At 33.2% G+C, this 25,195-nt stretch overlaps 1 protein-coding gene across 1 annotated transcript in view; it reads left to right on the forward strand.

The window, feature by feature from the left end:
* Positions 1–25,195, forward strand: part of ROBO1 (roundabout guidance receptor 1) — a 385,179-nt gene that overhangs the window by 226,930 nt on the left and 133,054 nt on the right. The window contains exon 3 of the mRNA XM_081301295.1: positions 16,505–16,662. Coding sequence (XP_081157421.1) covers positions 16,505–16,662 — 158 coding nt within the window. The remainder of the gene's footprint in view (positions 1–16,504; positions 16,663–25,195) is intronic.

Here is a 25,195-nt window from a genome sequence, read left to right on the forward strand (position 1 = left end):
AGCATAATTTTTAAACAAAATTATCTCAACTAGGAGGTTGCAGGGAGGAGGTTAGGAAAATTTATTCAGGCAGGCATTTTAATCAAAGACGTATTTGTTAGAAATGTGGTCAAAAGTGTACTTGGCCAAGTCACACAAATAATAACTTTTTTCCCTTTGAGCCCTGGTCCAAGGCTTTAGAAATGAGTTATGAATGTAAATAAATACAAATCAATAGGAGTTCTGTTTTTATTATTTCTCAGGGAATTTCTGTACAATTCGAGAGCAACTTGCTGCAAGTTCAGCAGATGATTAAGTTTAACCTTGATCCTGAGCCAGCAAGATTGGCTTGCTTTCTATCAGCAAGGGATGTAAATTTACTCGGACACATTTTAATTGGCATTTATGCAACATGTACACACAGATGCTGAATTCATTGAGAAATCCTGAGTGCCATCTGTTTAATGAGCTTTGCCCTCTATTGTAGTACACCATAAAATAAAATTGGATCCCCTTGGCTTTCTCATATATTTATCTTAAACCATACATTTTGAGTGACCACCCTATTAGCGTGCTATTCTGTTAAATATTAGTTCTTACTATAATAATCCAAATATATACTTTATTTTCTCTTTCCTTTTATGTGGAGAGTTTTTCTTCTACTCTTTCTCTTAATAAAAAGATTATCTTCATAAAGTGTCTTTAATAAGTTTCAAAAGCAGGGTTTTTTTTTAAGTTTAAGGTAATATCTAAAACATCTAACATAGTTATATATAGAGATAACTATATCTCATAAAATGCAAATTTATTTTTAAAATTTTTTTTAGTTGTAGATGGACATAACAATTTTATTTTATTTATTAGTTTTTATTTGGTGTTGAGGAACAAACCCAGTGCCTCACACATTAGGCAAGCACTCCACCACTGAGCTACAACCCTAGCCCTGCAAATTTATTTTTAATAATATAGTTAATGTTTCTAAATTTAAAAGAAAATATTTAAATAATCATTTTATTTTTGTTTTTTTTTCCCTCATTTACAATCAAAACTTTTTGTTGGACCCAGTTTCAAATGAAAGTCAGTTGACTCGCTACAAGATTTAGGGCAGAATATAATCCCCAAATGATCTGCATAGACAGACCTTGAAGGAAGACCTTGAGGCAATCATGTGAAGGTTAAGGGGGAAGTGCTGGTCTTTGCCCATGCAGTGCCTTAGGTTTTAGACAGTAAAAACGCAGCTGGGGGCAGGGACAGAGCTCAGTGGTGCAGTGGTAGCCTGGCAAATGTAAGTCTCCAGCTTGCAACTATTAAAAAAAAAAAAATCAAAATTATAACAACATCAACAATAAAAAGGTAAGTCTAAAATACACATTTGAAAAAAAAAATCTGTAACAGATATAGATGACATGCCACAATTTGAAGCAAAATTACAACTCTACCTTTCTGATACAGTAAGTCTTTTACTTTAAAAAAGAAACCTAAACCAGCAAATTATTTTTTTTTTGGTGCCTTTTCATTTTAAAGTAGGTAGTCATTCTTAAGAGAGCTGTCACTTTTTAAAGCTGTCATGATGACAGAATGAACCATTCATTTGATCAGTATTGGCCTTATATCTCTGTGACAGCTAGTGATTATGGTGACATTGTCTTCAACCTAAATTTGTGAGCCTGAGAATGAAATTCTTGAGCTTGAAAGATGTTTAAAACTGAAAGTAAACTAACAGATATAGTATCAAATTTAAGTGGTTGTTACAGGAATAGGTTTAGTTAATTTCCTCATGTGGTTAATGCTTAATATAGTGATATTACTTACTATATTAATATAATTTTCTTCTAAGTATTGAGACTCTGGGGTTGCTTTAAGAGGCAAACTGTAAAATAAGCAACCTCCCCCACCACCCTACCCCAGGGAGCCACCTCAATCAAATCTTATGGTTTCCAAGGACTTTTCATTAAAGTCCCACTTAGAGCTCCTTCAGAAATTGTCTTAATTCCATCTAAAAAATTTTTTTAAAGAATTTTTTAAAATTAGAATTCCTTTGTTACCTTTGGAATCTGTTCAAGTTTTCATGGGTAATGGTAATCTGATTTTAAGTCAATGGTCTTTCTTAAACTATTTGGGTTATTATAGCATTAAACCAATTACTTAACCTAGCAACTCAATTTTTCCACCTTTGAAATGGAAAAAAAAAAAGACTTGGACTAAAGAGATCTCTAAATTCCTTTTAACTAAAACATTCAAGTTTTGAAATGATATTCATATAAAATAAGATCACAGAATGTAGATTAGATTGCTTATCTTTTATCTCTGACATGTCTCCAAAATATAAAACTTTAGAATATAAGAATAAATCCTTCTCTGTTAGAATTAAACTGAAAATCTTCTTTAAAATTCCCTTTGCGCTGGAAAATTCACATCCCAAACAATCTGCTTCTATCTTAGCCTTCCTTCTAATTGAAATTAAATTCTGTAACATGTTCATCACATCTCTTATGCCTTTACTCCATAAAACTTTTATTTCACGTACTAACACCTACTCACCTTAACTGCTTATATTCTCTGTGTGGATCTAAATTTTCTCATGTACAGACTATTAGTCTTTGGGACGAAAGTAAGAGGTAGGAAATAGGGTCCAGGTGGGAAAGGCTGTAGGTTTTGGAGAGGTGGAGTTATGGACAGTGAGTTTTGGGAGTGGTGTTGGCCAAGCAGTTATTGTAGAATAATGTCTCAAAATAGATGTAGGCCTCGGTTTTTCACATGCCCTCTAAGTAAGAATTCAAATGTCTGTTTACTGAATTAAAATCAAAGATGTATAAATAAAAAAGATAATTGGCATGGGGTTTGGAGGTAGAGAAAATGATGGTTGTTTATTTTTTTTCTTTTTTGTAAAGTCTAGTTTATAGACATGCATTACCAAACCTTATAATGGAGGTATGTGAGATGTGGTTAACTAGAAGTTGCAACTGCCTCAACAGTCTGTCAATTTTGATTATAATCTGGAAGATTAAGGTATGGATTTCTTTTTTTTTTAAAAAAAAAAAACAACTTTATTTTTTATGTGGTGCTGACGATCATGTTTCACACATGCCAGGCAAGTGCTCTACCACTGAGCCACAGCCTTAGCCCGTGAATTTCTTTTCAATGCTAAAGTTAGTAGAGTGTCACATATGTTAAATTACTCAAACTGGATTAAAATATTAAAACATCTTCTAAGTGCAGAAGGCCTCATCAATTAGCATGAATAATCTTCAGAAGTTCATTTCCTAGCCATCAGTGTACCAAAAAAATTGTACTAGAGACTAACTTATTAATCTGGCTTTTCTTATGTCTTTACTTTTGTTTAGTTGCTACTTTGATCCTAATTCTGAATTTATGCAACCATATGAGCCCAATAATATTTTTAATTGCCAGTATGGCCCCATACCCTGCTCTCGTTCTTGTGAGAAATGGGGCAATATTTCAAGTATTTCTTAGATCAATTAGTTATAATTGCAGTAGTTGTCAATTATTTATAGTGTTTGAGAGAAGAATATACATGTCTCTAATGTCACTTGTCACCTGGTAGGGTACCCATTTCATTTTCTTCTTTGTTAATTACTTTTCTCCATGTGCCCATGATCCCCTCAAATCCTGGAATGTCATAGGCTTAGTGATTGTGGTTTTTCATTTACTAGTGATGATGCTCTGAAATTCTTTTCCTTTGATTCTTTTGCTTCTTAGGAAAGAGAAATGACATCATTTTCAAGATTTTCATGACTAAACAGTATAAGTAGTTTGGTAGTAAAGATAATACAATTAGTGATCCCTAAAAGGTATGCTTTCAAACATCAAGTTAACTTAATGTCACATTTACTTTAAAATACTGAATTTCACATATGAAAAAAAAAAAACACATTTCATCTATAGGAAGGTTCAGTGATTTTAAGAATCAAATTTTAATTCATGTTTTAAAATATAATGTCACCAATTGTGCTTTCTTTTGTCAAAATTAAGTATCAGTAATTGCAGCTAAGAAAGTTAAACACTATCAATTTCCAGTTATTCTACCTTTCACTCTAATAATTAATATCATATTCTAATAATCAATATAGTATTATAGTAAAAAGAATAGATGGCTAATAAAATTATTTTTGTTTAGTTTTCATTGCAGTTCTAACTGAAAGAGTTGCTAATATATAAAGGAAACTTACATTATATATATATATGCCAAAAGAGCCTATCAATTATTTAGGAAACAGGTTTATCAACATATTTAAAATATAGACAAAGTTTTATGATGATCAGATTTTATTGACCCATTATAAACTTTGGTAGAAACAGAAACACCTTTCAGTAAGTAGAAAATAAAAAATAAATAAATAAAATAGCAGTCAAGAAAACAGAAGTTACAGCTGCTACTTTAGGAGAAATAAAACATTATACATTTGTTTAATTTACAAGAAATGTTGCTATTCCAATTGGGGTCTGTTAAAGTAGAAAAGTAATCCAAAGCTTGCCAGCATTGCAAAGAAACTCAGAGGTTTCTTTGTATTTTTTTCCTCCCCTGAAGTTGCTAATAGTTTTATAGTTCCTTAAATTGCTTGTAGGATATATTAAAAAAAAAAAAAAAACTGGTCAGCTAAGCTGGACTTAGGAACCATTTGTTCTTCATTAGAAGCAGAGACCTTAAACTCTCCAGAGAAAGCACACCCCCACCTTCCACCTCCCAATACATCTGACTTAGTTCTTGTTTGATTCCCATTTTGACTATTTATCATATTAAAACTATTCTTTGGGGGCTGGGATGTGGCTCAAGCGGTAGCGCGCTCGCCTGGCATGCATGCGGCCCAGGTTCCATCCTCAGCACCACATACAAAGATGTTGTGTCTGCCGAAAACTAAAAAATAAATATTAAAATTCTAAAAAAAAAAAAACTATTCTTTGATCTGTAGACCTTAGATAATTTACCAAACTCAATAATTATAATAACTAATTATGTTTGGTTTGTATTGGTTTTCTGTAAATTTTATGATTAAAATATAACACATAGAAGAATTAGCTCCAATTATGAAATTTAACCAAAATTTTGTTCAAAGAAGTTAATTGCTATTTATTTGTGAGTTGCCATATACACTGACATTTAGGTTGTGGCTGCAATTAAAACAGGGATGACTGGCAATCTTCTTGGAAGCCCATGACTTGATTAGTGGGAGTGGGGGCCTTGGTTAGGGGGTGGTGGTTACCAGGTAGGTACCCATAGGTTTCAAAGATGTACAGGCATGATGATTTTACATCATTCCAATTCTCACCATCCTCAATATGTCATTCCTAAAACTGGTTTGCCTAAAATGTCCTTGCTTCAGGATTCCCTTTTCCCATCTTGACTTTCATTCTTTTACTTCATTCATTTTTACAAATGAAAGGCCATTCAGAGATTCATATCTTTCTGTTGTGCACCTTTAGAGGTGTAAAAAGCCTAAGGGCAGCAAATATAGGAGCATGTGCCCTGTTCCTCAGTATCCCAGACAGCATGGACTGGGTGATCGATGAGCAAAAGTAACAGATCTCTCAAGTATATAAAATCATTTTGTACGAGGATAAAATTGGGTGGGAGTTGAGTGGAAATGTAAATTCACAGAGGAAAATGAACACTGTGAAATTTACAACTTTAAGAGGCTGTGCATATATAATGTTTTTCCTTGGCATCCATTTCCCTTAGTATTCAGATTCTCCTATCCCTTAGATAAAACATTATAGTATTTGCATATAACCTACACATATCCTCCTGTAAATCTCCTATAGATTACTTATAATGCATAGTATAATGTAATGCTATGTAATAGTTTTATACTCTTTTATTTAATGAATAACAACAGAGAGTGTACATGTTTGGTACAAATGCAGTTTTTTTCTCCATATTTTTGATCTGCAGCTGGTTGAGTGTATGGATGCTAAACCTGGAAATGTGAAGGACCAAGAATATCTTTAAACGGGTAGGGTAGACATTGAATCACAATGGTCTTTATAGTTCACTGATGTACAGAATTATGAAGAGTCACAGAAGTTTTATTTTTTAACTCAGTGTCTATGATATGGAATAATCTAGAACTTTTGTAGGAGCCAACTTTGACCAGTGATTTTTAATTTTTTTAAATTTTTCTCTTTCTCGCACTCTTTTCGTTGATAAGCCTGTTTTTTTTTTTTTGTTTGTTCATTTCTTGCATTTGAAGTAGTCTTTGAGGACATCTTAGGTTTGAGATTCCTTATCTTTTCAGCTACTGCATAGCTGTGATAACTGCAGCAAACCACTTGGTAGTGTTTTCCCTGTGTCAGTTTTACAGAGCCCTACGCATCCCTCTGGTAGCTCATCATCAACTTTATGTCTAGTTTGATTTGTGGATCAGAACTCACCAACTTGACACTCATGGGCTCTTTACATTTGGATACAAGCATATCACAGTAGGCCAGGTGTTTGTGCTAATTCTTTGGCAAATTAAAGAAGTCCCTCTACCAGGCCATCATGGGTGAGGGTATTCTTCAGCATCTTTGAAAACATATGAACGTCCATCTCACCTCCTGCAGGAGCCTCTCTTCTGTGTGAGCCAGGAGCTCCAGGGAGAGAGCTAGAGCTTCTCCTGTTCTCAGAGCTGGCTATGGTCTTTCTGTTGTGCACCTTTAACCTGCCATTGTTAGTTGCAGTTGTTTGGCCATAAATAAACTCACCTGAGACTTTGAAGTTCAGGTGAGAACTGTGGAAGACCTGCTTTTTATAGCATGGGATTTCCCTCCATTGGAATCATTCCACTTCCAGGATCTGATATAAAATTAAACACATGCAAATAACATTTAAGAATGATTCGTGCTTCAAGATTTTTACTTTGATAGAGCCGTTTTTTTCTCCTTGAGTTATTTTGTGTTCCGTATTTGTTCTTTTTGCTTCTACTACTTCCTGAGGATAAATAGGTTGTATATTTCATAAAAATACAGTTATTTGTAAAGATAGCATCACTGATACGATTTGTAAAATGATTTGCTTTTCTACTAATTTAATCCCTAGTATCTTCAGTCAGGGCTTGTTAGTGTGATTCCAGTGCTCAGCAGAAGGGGGTCTTCAGCCTTGTCTGCCAAAGAAGCTGGAGGCTGCTGGGACTTTCCCAAGAGCTCTGTAGTTTGTTAAGGAAAAGGCAGCTCACACAGCTTCACAATTGCATGTTTGTTATGTTCCTTGGAGATTGAAAGCCCTGTTAGGTACTCCGCATTATTATGCTGAAGCCCTAGACAGCCTGTGATAGGGAATGAACAAGGAATGAACAGATCTGAAAGTTATTATGTTCAGGAATAGTAATAGTGATATAGGGCATATTGTCACCAATTAAAGACATTTTTGTCTAGATGATATGTCCCTGTGTGTGCTATTTAGACTTGGTGTTTTTTTTTTTTCCTGCTCTTGCTGAAATATTCCTTTGGGCTTGGGAAGGGAAATGTTATAACTGGCAGCATTAATTATGCTGCACAAAGATGCACAAAGATACATTGGTGAGAACAGTTGTTGCTTTTTTTTTTTTTTTAAATCTAATAGTTATTTTCTCTGGTTCTTCACAATTGCTAGTGAGGTTTTAATGAGATCATTTTAAACTGTGAGAATGTTTCTCCCTTGAGATTGTTCTTTCCCTCCTATCCCCCAATAAAATCTGAAAACGGCCTTTAACCCTCCTCCTGGGCTTCAGAGGATGAAGAAGCACTTGTGTATATTCCCCCACCCCCAGCCACCTTTGTTCCCCAGCAAATGTTTTAAATTAGAAAACATTCTAATATTTTCAGGCACTTTTAAAAATATATGTGTTTATCAAAATAAAGTGTGAAAGCAGTTGTTGTGAGGATCTAATCTCATGCATGTCCAGTAGTTCAGACAACCTTGAGTCCTATCCTTCTCTCCTGACTGTGGGTCCTCATTTGCAGCTGGAGGTGGGAGTCAAAGTGAGGGAGGTTGTACAGAGATGGTATAAATTTTTGATTTTATGACCTATCATAGTGCACAACTATTTTAAGGAATTATTTGAAATGCTAGGAATGACACTCCTCTGCACTTCAGTTTAAAGTGACAGAAATTCCTCAGCTGGATGTATTTTGAAATGGCCAGAAGTGGATTTCTCATGTCAGCCACCAAAGTCTGAGTTCTAGAAGACCAATAGAGTTTAGTGCTAAAAGTTCATGTTGTTGCAGCCAACAGAATTCAGGTCCATATTCCAAATTTATCATTGGCTGACTGCATATTATACACCTGTAAAGGAGCTGGAGAAAAATATTCAACCTGTCCTAAGTCACTCCACCTAGGTGTGAAATGAAAGCAATAATGGTCCTCACTGATTAGTTCACTATGAACATTAAAGGAGTTAGTACTCATACATCCCTTGGAACAGCACTGACACTTGGTATGAGCTGTTGCACAGTTTACCTTGTTGTTGTCTCTTACTGGTGACTTTCCAGCCTTTTCTGAAGAACCATTAGATTTGGATTTTCCCTTCTCCTCCATTGTGGAAGTGAAATGGCATCTCCTTCCATTCTTGCTTCCCTCTTCATTTCATTCACAGGACAGCCAGGACAAACATTTAAATATGATAATTCCATCTTAAAATCACTTTGCTTAAGACTTCAGTGTGGGCTCTACCTTCTCTGTCAAACTCATGTCACACACATTGCTCTCCACCTGACTCACTACATAGGGTAGACATCTTTAAAATTTCCTTGAGTGTATCCCCTCAAACCAGATTATTTGCTTTGCCTGCAGTGTGCTTCCTTGGGATGTTTTCCCCATTTCCCAGGCTTCAGCTTAGCTGTTCCTTCCTCAGGGTTCCTTACTTCCTATCTAAATTATGTTTCTTATAATTCTTATCCTTTTCCTTCATGGCATGTATCGTAATCCTGTCTTGTGCTTGGGTTAACTTGAATATTGTCTGTTTACCCCCACAGTACAGACCTCAAGGACCACGAGCATAGGACTCGTGCCAAGTTAAGCCATGTTTCATACCCAGTACCCAACATGTAGAAACTGTATTTTAAGCTTTCTCTGACGTATGCTGTGTCTTGGACATTGTTCAGGGTACTGGAGATACAGAGGTGATAAAGACAACCCTGTTCTCATGGACCTGACCTTCAGATACAAAGAGCTGGGCAATAAATACAGAAGTATAGTCTTTTGATAGAGGACTCTCTCAGGGCAGGGTGCTAAATGTAAAAGAAAGAATGGATGCCTGTCCTGCTCCTAATCAGGGTCCCATAGCTCAGATATCTCATTTTGTCTGTGTTTTTTTAACCCTGCTGGGCTACTCCTGCATGTGACTTTTGCTCTGGCACTTAGAAACCCTCATCAATAGCATTCTTTGTCCTCCTTTCCATTTGTACTGGCAGCTGAAAAATTTGGCAATTCCTTACATAGTGACTAATGGCAATACTTCTTTGCAGATGTAATGCACCATAAAAATGGCAAGTCCTGTACAAACATTAAATAATTAGTTTTCATAATAACCCTATCAAGATAGAGTGTAAAAACTCTCTGTTTTGTATGGAAATAACTGAGTCATTATGAATATACTAACTAGAGTCACAGAATAGTGGAAGAATTTGTTGTGATTCTGAAATTCTTGACTTCTGTTTTCTAACTCATTCATGATTACAACAGTATAGGAACCTAATTGTTTTCTATAAATTTTGCATTTTTTCATTAATAAATCCATTTTACTTACAATTTACATCCAAAAGTGTAAAATGCAAACATCTACTAAGTTACTGGCATCTTTAAAGTCAGGCATATAATTCTACCTATTGGACTTAATTTGGTGTTACATTTTTTTTATGATCTCAAGGTGTTCAAGTCTGCTGAATATTAACTGTTTGAATGTTGATTCTTACTAATGTCTACTTTTCTCTGGAATATGTGACAGTCTTTAACTTACATACAGGATGCCAAACTTTTGTTTGTCTTCATGACTTAGTGACACTGTAATAAACACTAGGGAGTATGCTCTACTGTATACAATGAAGGAAGTGTCACAATGGCACCCATGTTTCTGCACAATGGAAATGTGGCTTCAAATTAGACCAAATCTGGAAGTAAGTCTAAACAAAAGGACTAGGGGTGGGTCTGGAATGTAGCTCAGTATTAGAGTGCTTGCTTAGTATGCGCCAGGCCTTAGATTCCATTTCCACTATTGCAAAGAAACAAAGAACAAGACCGGCTGTGACATACCCTCACTGTCATAGCCCAGCAGAAAAACAGCTCATACAACCATGTTTAAGTGAGCTGCTCTGCTGTTATACCTCATATAAAGAAACAAATTACACTGGCTTCCTTTATTCTCGTAATAGCATCTCTTTCCATTTGCAATAGTTTGTATTCGCTGTTCTCTAAGGTTGAGTGATGTTTGACATCTATCCCTCTTATATGACTTTCAGAATGTGTAATTTTTGAGTTAAAAAAAAGTACTGCTTTCCTAGGATAAAGCATAAGAGGTTTGTGAAAACTTCAAAACTTCTGGTAGTTAAGAAAATAATTGCTTCTCCCATTCTCCCAGCATATTTTCTTTCACAGTCTTAACCAAAGTATAATTTAAGGTTTTAAAATAAAGTGGCATTCTATAAAAAACACTAGAAGATGACATAATTATTGAAGAATATTCAAAGAATATTCAATCTCAAATTTTAAAAAGTATATGTGTTTCTTTAGGAAATAATCATTATTAAATCATAACTTCTTAATGATGTCTACATGTATCATTTAAAAAAAATTATTGGTTCTTTTTAGTTATATATGACAATATAATTTATTTTGACATAATTATAAAAGCATGGGCTATAATTTGTTCTAATTCAGTCCCCCTTACTTCTTCTTCCCACTCCTTCTTCCCACCTCCTGTTCCCTTGCCCCCCTACTCTACTGATCTTTTTGCTCTTATAGTTTTTTTTAAACTATTATCTTGTAGATGTGCATGATCATGAGAGTCACTGTGGTATATTTATACATGTACATAGGAACATTAGGTCAGATTCACACTACTGTCTTTCCCTATCCCATTCCTTTTCCCTTCTCTTCATTCCTCATTGGTAGACAATGGAGTGATCCACTGATCTTTCTTCTATGTTTTCTTTTTTTTTTACCACCCCACCCCCAACACCTCATGAGTTTCCACATATCAGAGAAGACATGCAACCTCTGACTTTTTAGGACTCACTTATTTTACTTAGAATGATATTCTCCAGTTCCATCCATTTACCAACAAATTTCATAAAGTCATTCTTCTTTATGGCCAAGTAAGATTCCACATTTTCTTTATCCATTCATCTGTTGAAAGGCACCTAGGGTATACTCATACATTGTTGGAGGGTCTGCAAATTGGTTCAGTCATTCTGGAAAACAGTAGGTAGGTTCCTGAAAAATCTAGGAATGGAAACACCATTTGACCTAGTTATCCTACTCCATGGTATATATCCAAAGGATTTAAAATCAGCCTACTATCATCCTGCAGCCACATTAATGTTTACAGCAGCACAATTCATAATAGCTAAGCTATGGAGCCAACCTAGGTGCCCTTCAGTAGATGCATGCATTATTTTAAAAAAACAAATTTCTTAGCCTTAGAAGATGATGGTGTAAGGTAAGTGAATAACACTTCTCAGAATATCATTTTAAATGTGATTATTTAGTTTTCATTTCTAATGGGTTCTCTTTCTGTACATTTGTATTCTTGTTGAAATATTTTTAAAAGATTGGAATTATTCAAGAAATTTGAAGAAGTTTTAAGCACATGGTTCATATATGTACATAGGAATATTAACATAAATGGCAACAACTACAATGTAAGAATGCAAATAATGCTTGTAAAAATGCTTGTACTTTCTTATCCAGCTCCCAAACATATATGTGAATTCAGAATAATCTGCAACAAAATCCTGTTGCATTGCCCTTTCCCTACAAGGTGGATATTAAGATTTTTTTTTTTTTTACAAATATCAGCATTTAACATGTATTTCACTGCAAGGGAAATGCAAGAATTGTAGCATAACTTTCAGGCACAAAAAATGTGCCCAATGTATATTTTAAATGAGAGAGAATTATAGTTATTTTGAAATTAATTGGCATTTCTTCTTATCGACATGTAAATTGGAATTCAGACAGAGAACTAAAAGGATTATAAAAATGACTAACATATTCTCTACTAAAATTAAGGACTAGGTATATGCTTAATAATTTTAAAAATAATTATATGACACATTGTAGTAGAGGCATACTAAATATCTATAGAGTTGTCTTTAGGAATATACTTCGTTTATTTTCTTTTCCAATAAACTCTGTGCTTTTTAAGGGTTTCATTGATTTTTTTCTCTTCCTAGTCAACAAGTTTACTATTTGCTGCAGGGTTGCATTCATGAGGTAGTTTGTAAAGCAGAAAAAAAAAATCCAAGACTGTGTTATTATCTCCCTTTGTTTTCCCCAAGATACCTACTGATAATTAAATGCCCATATTTAATTAAAATGATTATTATTGTACAGTCTGTTCATTTTGTGGTAAAATATGAGTCATTGATAGTAAGTAACACATAATGTGTATTCTGAATAATGAATTCTGATTCCCAATATGCTGTGAATGTCAAGTATCTTCTTCCAAACATGGAAAATCTGAGAAAATTCAAGAATGCAGAATAAGATAAACATATGACTATCAAGAGGGAAATTTCTCACTTAATTTCTGTTCTATTGGAAAGAGATTGAAATACTAATTATATCATATACTTGTGTACTTAGAGTTGTGAACTCTGTGTTAAGACCAGATAGGTAGACAACTAGAGATCTGAATTCTAACTAGAGATCTGGTCATACTAGAGACCTGAATTCTAACTTGGCCACTAAGTTTTTAAATATTCCTCATTGTGTAATGAAACTAATAAACTCGTTTTATTATAAGCTTGTTCTGGGGATTAAGTAATTTGATACTTAGTATGGTTTCTTATACAGTAAACATTCATTAAACGTCCACCATCATTAACATTATCGTTTTGCTAAATCATCTTCATCATTTTTATTACCTTTGTGACATGTTCCTCTACCCATGAAAGTCTTAGTTTATTAATTTCTAAAACAGAAAATTTGTACCACATACTCCTGAGGCTCCTAAGTGCAATGAGATTCTATGTTTCATGAAGTTGAATGCATTATAGTTTGCAGATGTTGAACACATGATTAGGGGACAAGATTAACTTGAGGAGCACTTGAGCCCATCAAGACTGGATAGAGTTATGAGACCCTGGTGCAGCGATGTACAGACATCATAGGACAAGCCTTCTGTGGTGGTGCTGTGAACCACATTGGATCAAATCCATTAGAAACACAGTGTATTTGATCAGAGAAATGTTTTGTACAGGACAATGAGGACATGGTTAGAAAGCCAAGGGTACTGCACAGGAAATAAGAATACCTGTGTTTTCCTCTGGTCTTTTTTCAGACAAATCACATAGGCTAGCAAGTGGCAATTTCCTGACACTCCATTATATCTAGTTTGGGGATGAATTTGATATTGTCAGCTACTATATTGTTCTATAAAGTTTCATTTCTTTCAGTTCTAACTTTTTATAATGTTCCTACAGAATGTTTTAATAAATTAATGCCTCCATTGTTTTTGGAACAGTTTACGTTTACATATTATTTTCTACTTTTCCTCTTATTTTCTCAGCATTACACAGATAGGTTTCTAGCACACCACCAATATTTTTCTTTTCTGATAAATAGCTTTTACTATTTTCAAATTGTATTAAAATCGGTATAAATCTTCTCAGAAAGATAAATGATTAGATTTTGTTTTTTCTGTTTAACAAAGGAAAAAATGGAAATCATTTGAGCTGTGTTATATGCACTAGCTTGTACCCATAAAACTTCATAAATATGGAAGAAATATAATCTGGTTACAATATTAGAATGACTATGTCTTAACACCTTCTTAGGTGACATGTACTTGAATATACTATGTATGTTATTTACTCTTTTTCAAATTAATAGTGAGATCTTTTTAAAAAAATATAGTCCCAAATTAAAAATTAAAATTTAATTTTTTATACTGTTAAAATTGAGAAACATTACAAAATATAGACTGATTATGATAAATGTTAGAGAAGGAAATGAGAGATGTTTAAAAAGATCTGAATTTGTGTCTACATATGGATGTTAAAATTTTTTCTTCCATACTGCTGCCAATTGAATAGATTTTATTTTTATTTTAATGAATTAAATATACACATATGTTAAGAAAATTCAACAATTTAACTAAGGCTTCATATCATTTTATAATGTGACACATACCATTTTTTCTTAAAAGAAAATGTTCAGGGCAAGTATAATAAGAAAGAAATATTGCTTTTATGAAAGAGAGGAGAAAAAATCTTAAATTCATAGTTTTATGTAGGATTGCCTGTAGCCATAGGCAGTGCTAGAGTTTTATGCTTTACAGCTGCAAAAATAATTACATGAGCATTATCTAAGCAACAATCTTTAATGGATTACATTTTGTTAGCTTTTCATTATATACTGTAAAAGTCCCAATAACATAATAAATGAAAAAAATAGCTTGATTTATCTGACATAGCCCTTTGATATTTTGCAAGACATTTTATTATTCATTGGTTTATTTGAGATGTGATCTCAATTTGTAAATAAGATATAGTATTACCAAGTTGGATTAAAGCCTAACAAATTGAAAAATTGTGCAAATTATTTACTTTTACTTGAAAAATATTTTAGTTTGGGTATTTCTGGGGTGTTAAAGCTTTTCAGATGTGTTATCATAGATTAATAATTTTATCCTGCAAAACATACATGTTGCTTGTTAAGGTTAACTCATTTGCTTTTTTTTTATAAAATTTACATTTTTTGTAGTACATTCTTAACATGTAATAATAGTCTAAGCTTATAAATAATGAAATTCTTAATAGTCTGGTTTTTTAAAATTATGTGGTAAAGGTAGCTAGAGTTTTTATTTCAACAAATCTTACTTTTTTGTCTATATTTTATTGATAGTGTATAATTTATTAATAGTGTATGATGTTAAAATCACAACAGCTTGGTACAGTCATATTTCCTTGTCTTTTTTTCTTTTACTATTTTTCCAAAGATAGTGAAGCAAGTATTTTCCAGGCATTAACATAATCATAGTCTGCCCAAATTGTCTCAATATTTTAATTAAAGAACTGCTTTTAGTATGTGCTATGGCTTACTAAGATATATGCATGTGGTCAGTTGGTATATAGGAACAAAATTCAAGAAATGAAATAGGAAAATAGAGCCTTTGGAAAACCTATTAATTTGAGGCTTTGAAACTAAAATTTAAGAGTAATGTTTGAAATATTGTTTTGAGTATAAGTTTTTCACATTGTAGTGCTTCATCTGTGAAAACATTTTTAAATGCCATTAGGATGGAAAGACATCCATTCCAATGCACAATTGTAGTATCAAATCTACAATGCAATTTATTTTAAAAGATAAATAATCTTTATCATAATGTATATCTTAATATACCTATAAACATTTTAAGCACTGTCTTAAATTGAGCTTCTACAATGGGTCACATTCTGTTACACCCAGGATCAAGGATTTGAAGATGGGGAAGTTAACTATTCATTAGACCTCAATGAAGTATATATTCCATATCAGTTTTGTAAATCGGGAAACAGAGATCATCAAGAATGTGTTCAAGAAATACACGTTTAGCAAACAACAGAGTTGTGATTTAGGACTTACTGATGCCAACTAATTTGAGGTGGTTCGATGTTATCAAGATACTGAGGACAATTTTACCATATGAAGTATATATGAATACATATTGTTTTAATTTTTCACATTTTATTCCTACAGTCACAAAGTTAATAACACTGCTTATCTTATAGCAGCTTAATACTGTATTAGTATCCAGTTGAGATTACAGTAATGAATTGTTCACACCTCTAAACTATAGGGTTGATACTATATAAGTTAATAATATCTTTCATTTTTTATTAATGTATACATTTAAGTTATAATGATAATATAATCTTGAACATTAATTTGAGGTATCTGTAACATCTTTCAATTAATAATGCTTAGAATTATCTTTATTTTCCTTTTAATATTTTGTTTGTATGTATACATAATTTATTTAACTGTAGAGAGCATCATCTTGATAAGTAAAAGGAACTATAATCATTAGCATCTGGAAAGAAAAAATATAGGCGGTAGGCAGCAAAGAAATGGAAGTTAAAATGAACTCAAATGCTATCTGTGAAGGCACTAGGCCCCAGACTACATTCACCCACTGGCCTTTGAAGAATGTCAGATTACGCCTCCTGTGCATGCTAAGGCCAAATATTTTTATTATATTGAAGTTGTCTGTAAGTAGATATTCTTCAAGCTGCATTGTGATAGCTAATAGTAGTAATTTATTATAGTAAATGTCTCTTTTGCTGAAGTGCAGAGATAAGGATTGCATGTGTCACTATTGAGTACAATGATTTATTTTTGTTCCTACAGTACTACGGGATGACTTCAGACAAAACCCCTCCGATGTTATGGTGGCAGTAGGGGAGCCTGCTGTCATGGAATGCCAGCCTCCACGAGGCCATCCGGAGCCCACCATCTCCTGGAAGAAGGATGGCTCTCCACTGGATGACAAAGATGAAAGAATAACTGTAAGTACTTAACCAATAGCAGGAACATCTTCAGGTTTGACTGTACACATCTTCACCCTGCTCCACAAAGCAGGTTCTTAGATGAAGACTAGCATTAGCTCTCATTTTTCAATTCTTCCTTAAAATAAATATATTTCAATTCTCTCTCTGTAGACATGAAAATAAGTGAAGAAAATGCATGGTGTTTAGTTTAAAGATCAGTAAAAGTGAAACTATAATTTCAATTTTAATGTCTTGGAGTTAACACTTTTATGTAGACTTAATTATTATTGTAACTCAGGGCTTATAACATTTCCACATATTACCTTTAAAAGTGTTTCTCATAAAATTTTTAGTTATGTAGTATGTTTCCAGGAGGTCTCCTAAGTCACTTTAGGATTTTTTATATCTCTGTCTCTTTTTAAAATTGCTTTTCTGTTCCATAGAGTTTGATATTGTTTCTGAGAAATAAAATCTCATTCGTCATGAGGGTTAATGATGAATTTATCTCATAAAAGAAAACTGTGAGAGTAGGTGATTGAATTTTGAGTTCCTGCTCTGATCTAAGTAGAGAATTACATGATATGTAGTAGGTTGTGTGTTTTCTTCTTGATAGCAGCGCTTCTGTGTGACTTCATTGCTTGTTCTGTAGTGGTAGGTGTTCACTAACACACCTCCATCAACCAAGTTTTCATTGATTCTATGATTGTAAAATATTACCCTTTACACTTTTCCTTTTTTTCTGCATGCGATGATATCTGTCCATTGTGAATTAATTCACCAAGAATCAAAGTTCCCTAGGAGAATATGTGTGTAAGTAAAGGTCACTGCTAAAGTTGTTGAAGAACACAGCTATAACATAAATCTTTTAAATGCCTGCACTATTTCTGCACAACCAGCTAACTGATGAGTGTGCTAATTAAATAGGAGGAAAGAAGAGAAGGTTGTGGCAAAGTTTTAGGGACCTTAAAAGACAACCAAGCATTTTTTTTCTGTACTGATTTGAATTAAAATGAGCCTCAGGGGATTTTTGAAATTCTAGGGACTGGGGTGAGGATGACTCAGCTCTGCATTTAAGAGGTGTTGAAAAGTCACATGTCAAAGTGAAAACTACATGTGGAAAAGTTGGTTATGGGAAATGAAGCCCATAGCACAGGGAAATAGAGGGTGTAGGAACAAATGCTTCTCTTGTTAGTGATAACAAATTCCTTTTGGGTTTATGCACAATTAAGATAAGAATATTCTATCCTTAAACATGTATTCCAGATCATTTAATGATCATCATCTGTAATTCCCATTTCTCTGCCTTAATAATTCAAACACATTGAAACCATTATTATCCCTGATTTCCCTTATGTCTTTCCTGATTATCTATTTGTTTTCAATATAAATTAATGACAAAATTCTCAATGCCCCGGATGTATCATTAGACCAAAATTGGTGAGTGCCCTTGTGGAGTTTACATTCTAAAAGTGTATATACAGACAATACTAATTAAATGTTATATATAGTATGATACAGTATAACAAGTCCTGGAAAAATAAAGGAGTCAATAGATAGAGGGATTCATTAGAGGTCCAGTAGGATTGAAATTTTCAATAGCCCGATCAGAGAATGTCTCATATAAAAAAATGGAAAAAAAATGAGGAAGGAAACTCTACAAGTTTCAGGAAAAAAGGTGTTCTTGGCAGACAAAGCAGAACATTCAAATACCTTAAGGTGAGGTGCAACTAACACTGTCACTAAAGTGCTAAGTTAGTGTGGGTTGAATGGAGGGAACAACAGAGAGATTTGTAGGAGATAGTGTCATGTGGGGACAGGTAGCATAGGACTTTATAGTCATTGTGAATAGTTCAGCTTTTCTTCTAAGTAAAATGGGAAGAATCAGAGGTTTCTCAGAAAAAGCCTTTGCTATCTCCAGAACACACAGAAGATGGCAATGTCAGAGGCAGGAAAGCCAGGTGGGAGTTTTGTTAATCAGGGCAAGAGGGAAATGATGGTTTTAACTGGTCTGCTAGGAATGGAGGTTGTGAGGAGTAATTAGAGTCAACATAAATTGAGAAGCAACAGCCAACAGTATTTGCTAATGGATTAGATATGGCTTATGGAAAAAAAAGAAAAGTCAAACATTGCCTTCATTGATTGGCCTGGGTAGTAAAAAGGTGCAGACATCTTTTTTTTTTAATATATAACTTTTATTTATTTATTTATTTTTATGTGGTGCTGAAGATCAAATCCAGGGCCTTGCATATGCGAAGTGAGCGCTCTACTGCTGAGCCATAAACCCATTCCCTTGACGTTATTAACTGTCATGCAGATTATAGAAGATGATTTGGGGCAGGACATACCAGGGGTTGTTTTTGACAAGAGAATTTTGAAATAATTATACATATCCAAGTCAAATGGGCAGTTGGATATGTAAATCAGAAATTCAGAGTTGAGGTTGAGGCAGGAGAAAAAATTAAGTTGTGGTAGATATGTGAGTACTCATTCCTATGTCATCCTCCCTGTCTCCTGAGATCTTGAGCAGACCTAATTGACTGTTTCAGATTTATGGGCTCTAAATGAAAAATAAAGAAATTTTCAGTAGTTGAGTGAAACCAGGAATGCTCTTCTTCACCGCTCTGCAAACAGGGAAGCCACATGTTTTAGGTGGAGCAGCTACAACATAGAGGACACTTTGAGAGCTTCAGCCCCTGAATTATGTGCAGCAGAGCTTTTGCCCCACCTCTATCTTCTGTGATCAACATGAGGAATGAATGAGCAACAAATTGTTGCTGTATTAAATCATTGAGAATTTCTTACCTCAGTATAATGCAGCCAATCCTGATGAATTTGCAACTCATCAGTGTATATACATCATTTGGAGACTGAAATTATCCAGGGAGTGGTTATGCATAGAAAGAAAGAGATCTAAGACCACGCTCTCAGGGAGTAGAGGCAGAAAGAACAGCAGAAACTGAGAAGGATTAGTCAATGAGAAAGGAAGAAAACCAGAGGGCAGCCACCAATATTGCATTTTAAGGAGGTATCAGCAGTAACTGAGTCAACTGTAGCTGGTAGTAATATGAAGATTGGTAATTAACCATGGGAATTATTGACTTGGTGGTCAATCATAGATGACCCTTCTTATGCTGTATCTCATAAATTATATAAAAATAAAAGTGATTGTAATCTCATATGTTAAAAAAGTACATGTTATTTTTGAAGGATGTTTTGTGTGTGCATCTGTGTGTATTAGTTTTTTGTAACATTCACAGTTTAAACTTCTGTAGTAAATCTGATTTTAAAAAAATCTTGGAATGTCCTACTGTATCATATATTGAATGAGACAAAATTTTATGGTTTATGTGAAAATGCTTAATTTATTATAATACCTTTATTTACTTTTGCTGTCTAGAAGGGTGCTATCTTCTAATTTAAAAAAACATCAGTCCCCAGTCACATGAGTAGCGTGAAGTCAATGTAAGAATCACTTCTAATCGGGAATCAAACAATTTAGAGTTGTAATAACCTATGACTATGAAACGATGGCAGGATGAGAATGTATAAATAATTTTAAAATCATTTCAGTGCTGCCAAAATGATGATCCACTATAGTGTTCCATATGCCAGGAAGTTGTAACATCTGAAACTTTTACTATTTCTGTGACCATCTGTGTGTTTTGTATAAATTATGACTGTTGAACTGATAAAACACTAGAGGTAGAAAGCACATTTATACATTTGGGGAAATGAATAGATTAAAAACCGGCAGTTTGGTTTCAAAGTCAGTGTTTTTATTTAGATCAAAATTGTTTTTTGCTTTCTTTTCCTCCTTTAGGCAAAACTAAAATTGAGTATTTCATAAATGGAATGCTTGAAATTTTTTTCTAATACTTCAAAAAATTGAAAATAAATTCTTAGGAGATGTTGGTTACAGATACTTTATGTGAGTCTTTTTTCCCAAGCTTTGTATTCAAATAATTGTTTTCATTTCTGTTACTAGTGTACTTTGCCAAATGTATTGAGTACGAATGAACAGAAGATTAAAGCACATTACATTTTTATGAAAGGCAATTGAAAATTGCATGGTTATTGCTACAGTTTTTGTTATAGGAATTTCTAGAGTTCTTTAATGTGGTGACTTTCTTTGTTGAAAATTTGAAGTACATATCTCCCAGCTGTGAGAACAAAGACACACCCTGCAAAAAGGGGAAATATGTAATTGAATTGTAGCTGCACCTGTATTTTTTATATTCTTAGGTCATTTCTTTCTACATTGGCTTGGATTCTGAGCCAAATTTTAGGTCCATGATGATTATAAACCAAGAATATATAAATTACCTTTTCTTATTCTTCTACATGACAAGAGGATCTTTTAAAACCCTTCTGGCATGCTTTTCTTAGAATAAAAGATGTCTTAAATAATATTTGCCTCTAGTTGTTTCTTAGACATGAATATTTACATTTATAGTTAGAAACAGAAGTACTTTAACTTAGAGACTAGTTTCAGTTGACTTACTTCATGTGTTTGCAACTTAGAATAAGTGATATTTCATCAATAGAGATGAATCAGAGGAATAAAGTCTTCCTTTTTGATGTACAAAAGCATTCCTATGAATCGCACAAGAAGGAATGTGCTTCTTTTATTGAACTACATTTTGGAAATACTGTATTTAAGTTCAAGATATTTTGTAGGAGTGCAAAAAAGAGAATGATAATATTAAAAAAATAGTGCACAATATTTTCCTGCTCAATCACAAAATGAAAATTACTCTTGAATTAAGTAAAAAGTTAAATTTACTATAAAGTTGACATGACAAATATGTTCCTAGATTATAAAAGGTTGTAAATATTCATGATGATGGTCACTTATAGGATTAGGTAGAATAAAGGTTGATATGTAGATTATTAAAGGCCCAAGGAAACCTTCAGTATAATTTTGGATTTCTAAATAGAATGAGAGATAAATTGTCAGATAAATAATGAAAGTTTTGGAATTAGTGAAGAGAGAGGAAAAATATACTCATGGTAAAAACATTGTTAAGAGGTATAAAGTTTGTTAAAATTTGTAACTTATTTTACAATTGTTGGCTTAGATTGCATGGTTATTAGTGTGGTTATGTTAATGAAAAAGTCAGTTTGTTTTACATTAGTGCAGTTATGGAGAGATTCCAACACAATTTCATAATGACTCCAGACATCAGTTTGGTATTCTGACTGTTGAGCTTCTATAAAGCTAATGCTCTAGTGGTAGCTACAGGAATTGCAGGCGTAGACAAGGAAGGAAATTGTCAATTTGCTATGGAGGATAGCTTATAAAAATTTTATTTCCTTGATTTTTAGATGCATAATAAATGTATTTATAAACTAAAATATTAAGGTACCCAATGGCATCCAGATGACAATTAATGAAACAAGAGCATGGGCTGGGGATGTGGCTCAAGCGGTAGCGCGCTCACCTGGCATGCGTGCGGCCCGGGTTCGATCCTCAGCACCACATACCAACAAAGATGTTGTGTCCACCGAGAACTAAAAAATAAATATTAAAAATTCTCTCACTCTCTCTCCTCTCTCTCTCTCTCTCTTAAAAAAAAAAAAAAAAACAAGAGCAATTGTGGTCAACTGTCCATATCTGTGGCCTCTATATCCGTAGACTCAACCATCCACATGTTGAACATATTCAGAAACAAAAAAAAAAGGGGGGGGGATTTGTAATGATCATATACAGATTTTTTCTTATCATAATTTCCTAAACAATACAATATAATAACTGTGTACCTGACATTTATAATGTATTAAGCACTGTAAGCAATAGAAGATTTAAAGTATAGAGGAAGTTATGCATAATATATATGCAGTACTTCACCAATTTGAGCCTTCACAGATTTTGGTATCTGAGATGGGTCTTGGGACCAATCCCTCACAGACACTGTAGAACAAACATATGTTACTTGCCTTAACATATAATAAATGTGAGATAGCAAATTTATACCACTGTATCAATAAAACAAAATGATAGTTGTATGTATTTATGTGTAAGATCTGATAATTGATGAATAGAAATTAAACATTTTTAGATTAGTTAAGTGAATATTGATAGAAATAATAATACTTTCTCAACACTTGGTACTTAATACCTATGAAATGTTTATTGAATGTTGCAAGTTAACATTTCAAAGCTTGTATTCAGCACTTCTATTTAAATGTATCACATAAATGAATTTGAAAAGTACTTCATTTTTAACCTAAAATTTTCCAAACACGTGTAAAGCTTTAGAAACAGTTATTGTACGAACATCAATAATGTAATAGCTATTATGTATTTGAGAATTTACTGCATATTTAATGTTTTATATTATCTCATTTCATTTACTTGATTACTTAATGAATAAGCTATTTTATTTCCAGTTGTGCAAAGTTACCTCACAATTCAGTTTCCCTGGGAAAACAAGATGTTAGTGGTAAGATGGTGGTGGTAGTAGGAACTTAACGTACCACTTCTTATGTGCTAAGCCCCATTCAGATCATTCTGTGTACATATTGACATGTTTAACCTAAAGACACCACTGTCAGAGAAAGTTTGCTAGTGCATTAGCTGATTCCAAATTGATTTGTAGGAGAGAGGGACAACAATTTGGGAACTAGTTTTGTTTGTTGATAACACTTTCTACAGGGTCCTATAGATTTTGCTACATATATGATGATTTTGATAGGCTGTCAATGTAAATTTCAACTCAGGATGACTATGTCTCTTAGCTTCCACTATAAAATTTTGTCTTATTTGAAAGGGTATGGAGATGTTATGGTAATCTTGAAATTGTTAATTTCAATAATTAGTTCATATTATTTCCAGTAATGAAATCTTGTAGCATAACAAAGATCTATAAAATTTGGTAAGTTTAATAATTTCTCAAAAGATGGCACAGGAATCGTCAAATTCAACCTAAGATTATAGCTCAGATAAACTGAAATTATTTATTCTAAAGACTAGAAGTTTTACCTAAAAAATTATTAGAGATTATATACAGAGGATAATAATTAACTTGTTTCCCATTTGGCAATTAGGGAAAGAAAAATTGATATCCAAATGATATTGTGAATCAATAAGTGATTCAACTGAATTTATATTTTAGTTAGCAGTCCAAGCTGTGGAGCAACAAGCTTCTTAAAACATCAGTTGCACACATTTTGAAAGTTATGGCTGAAAGGATTAAGCAATTATGAGAAATTATCTAATAAATAGGAAGTTAATTTAGAGAAAAAATTAATTGATTTAGTGGTTTGGTAATTTTGTGTAGTTCAAAAAACATAGTAAATACAAAACAGTGTACATGGTAAGTTTTGCCTGGACTCAATTATGAAATTCTAGGATGATTTTCTTCATAACGACTCTGTCATTTTTTTCTAATGATTTTATTTTAGTATTAAAAAGGACAGCTTGAAAGACATTAGTCTTTTCATGTTTGAAATTCTTATCAGGCATAATAACCCTTTGTGACATAAACATTTTTGAATGATTTGTATTATTCTTTTGAGATAAGCTGTCTTTGAATTTTTTTACTATTCTTCCTGCTTGTCCTTAAAGCAGTCTTAAGTGTTTTACTTGATTAAGAAAAAATAATTTAAATGGTAGGGAAATGATCTTTTATAAGTTATTTATTTCCATCAAATCTATAGTTCAAACTTAAACCATTTTGGGGGGCAATTTTATCTACTTGTAACTTTTTCCCGTCCTTTCTGGATCCTGTGTATCTTTGCAAGTTTCTTTGATTTCCCTTGTTGGTGTGATATTTTGGTAAAAAGCAGCTGACTCATATCCCATCCAAATCCCCAGTGTCCTCCAGATCCTTCACAAATTTGGCATTCAGCCCACTCCTTGCCAATTGCTTCCTTTCCCCCCAATTCCCACATGTCTCCCTCCTAAACCATCTGCTCCTCCTTCCTTCCTTCGATTAGTGCTTTCATCTGGTCTTCCAATTTCTTTCATTGTTCAGTGTCTGTAGCTTCCTTTCCTTCTCCTCTTCCCTAGAGGAAATGAACACACTTAATGCAGCTGATGTCACGGAGCTCCTCTTCCCTGAGAAGTTAAATTTGCTTTCCTGCAAAATAAATAAGTAGTTCTGTTGTGTGAAGGTCAAAGGAAACTGAGGGGGCAATAAACCAGAAGTAGATTTTTTTCCCCCTGTGTGTCTTACAAAAAAAGGTCAATGCACATTATATATTTTATATCTTATAAAGAGTTAAATTTTAAATTAAGTGTTTTTAAATATAAGTGTAAGTTAAACTAACATAATTCTTGTATATCAGTAACAACAGGAAGAAATGAGTTAAAAAATGAATTCATTTCTTATCCTGAATTTTTAAATTTCATAGCTGAAAACACTGGATTAATAAAATACAGCATAGGCTTGCACATTATAATACTGCATTATAAGGTTTTCACATCTGTTAAATGTATGATCTTAAGAAAGACATTTGAACTCCATGCATTTCATTGTTTGCATCTGCCAAGTAAATTGCCTAATAGCTTACCTAGCTATTATAGGAATACAATGAGAAAATACATGCA

The sequence above is a fragment of the Spermophilus citellus genome (assembly GCF_964194105.1).
Source record: "Spermophilus citellus genome assembly, chromosome: 7".
Taxonomy (NCBI): domain Eukaryota; kingdom Metazoa; phylum Chordata; class Mammalia; order Rodentia; family Sciuridae; genus Spermophilus; species Spermophilus citellus.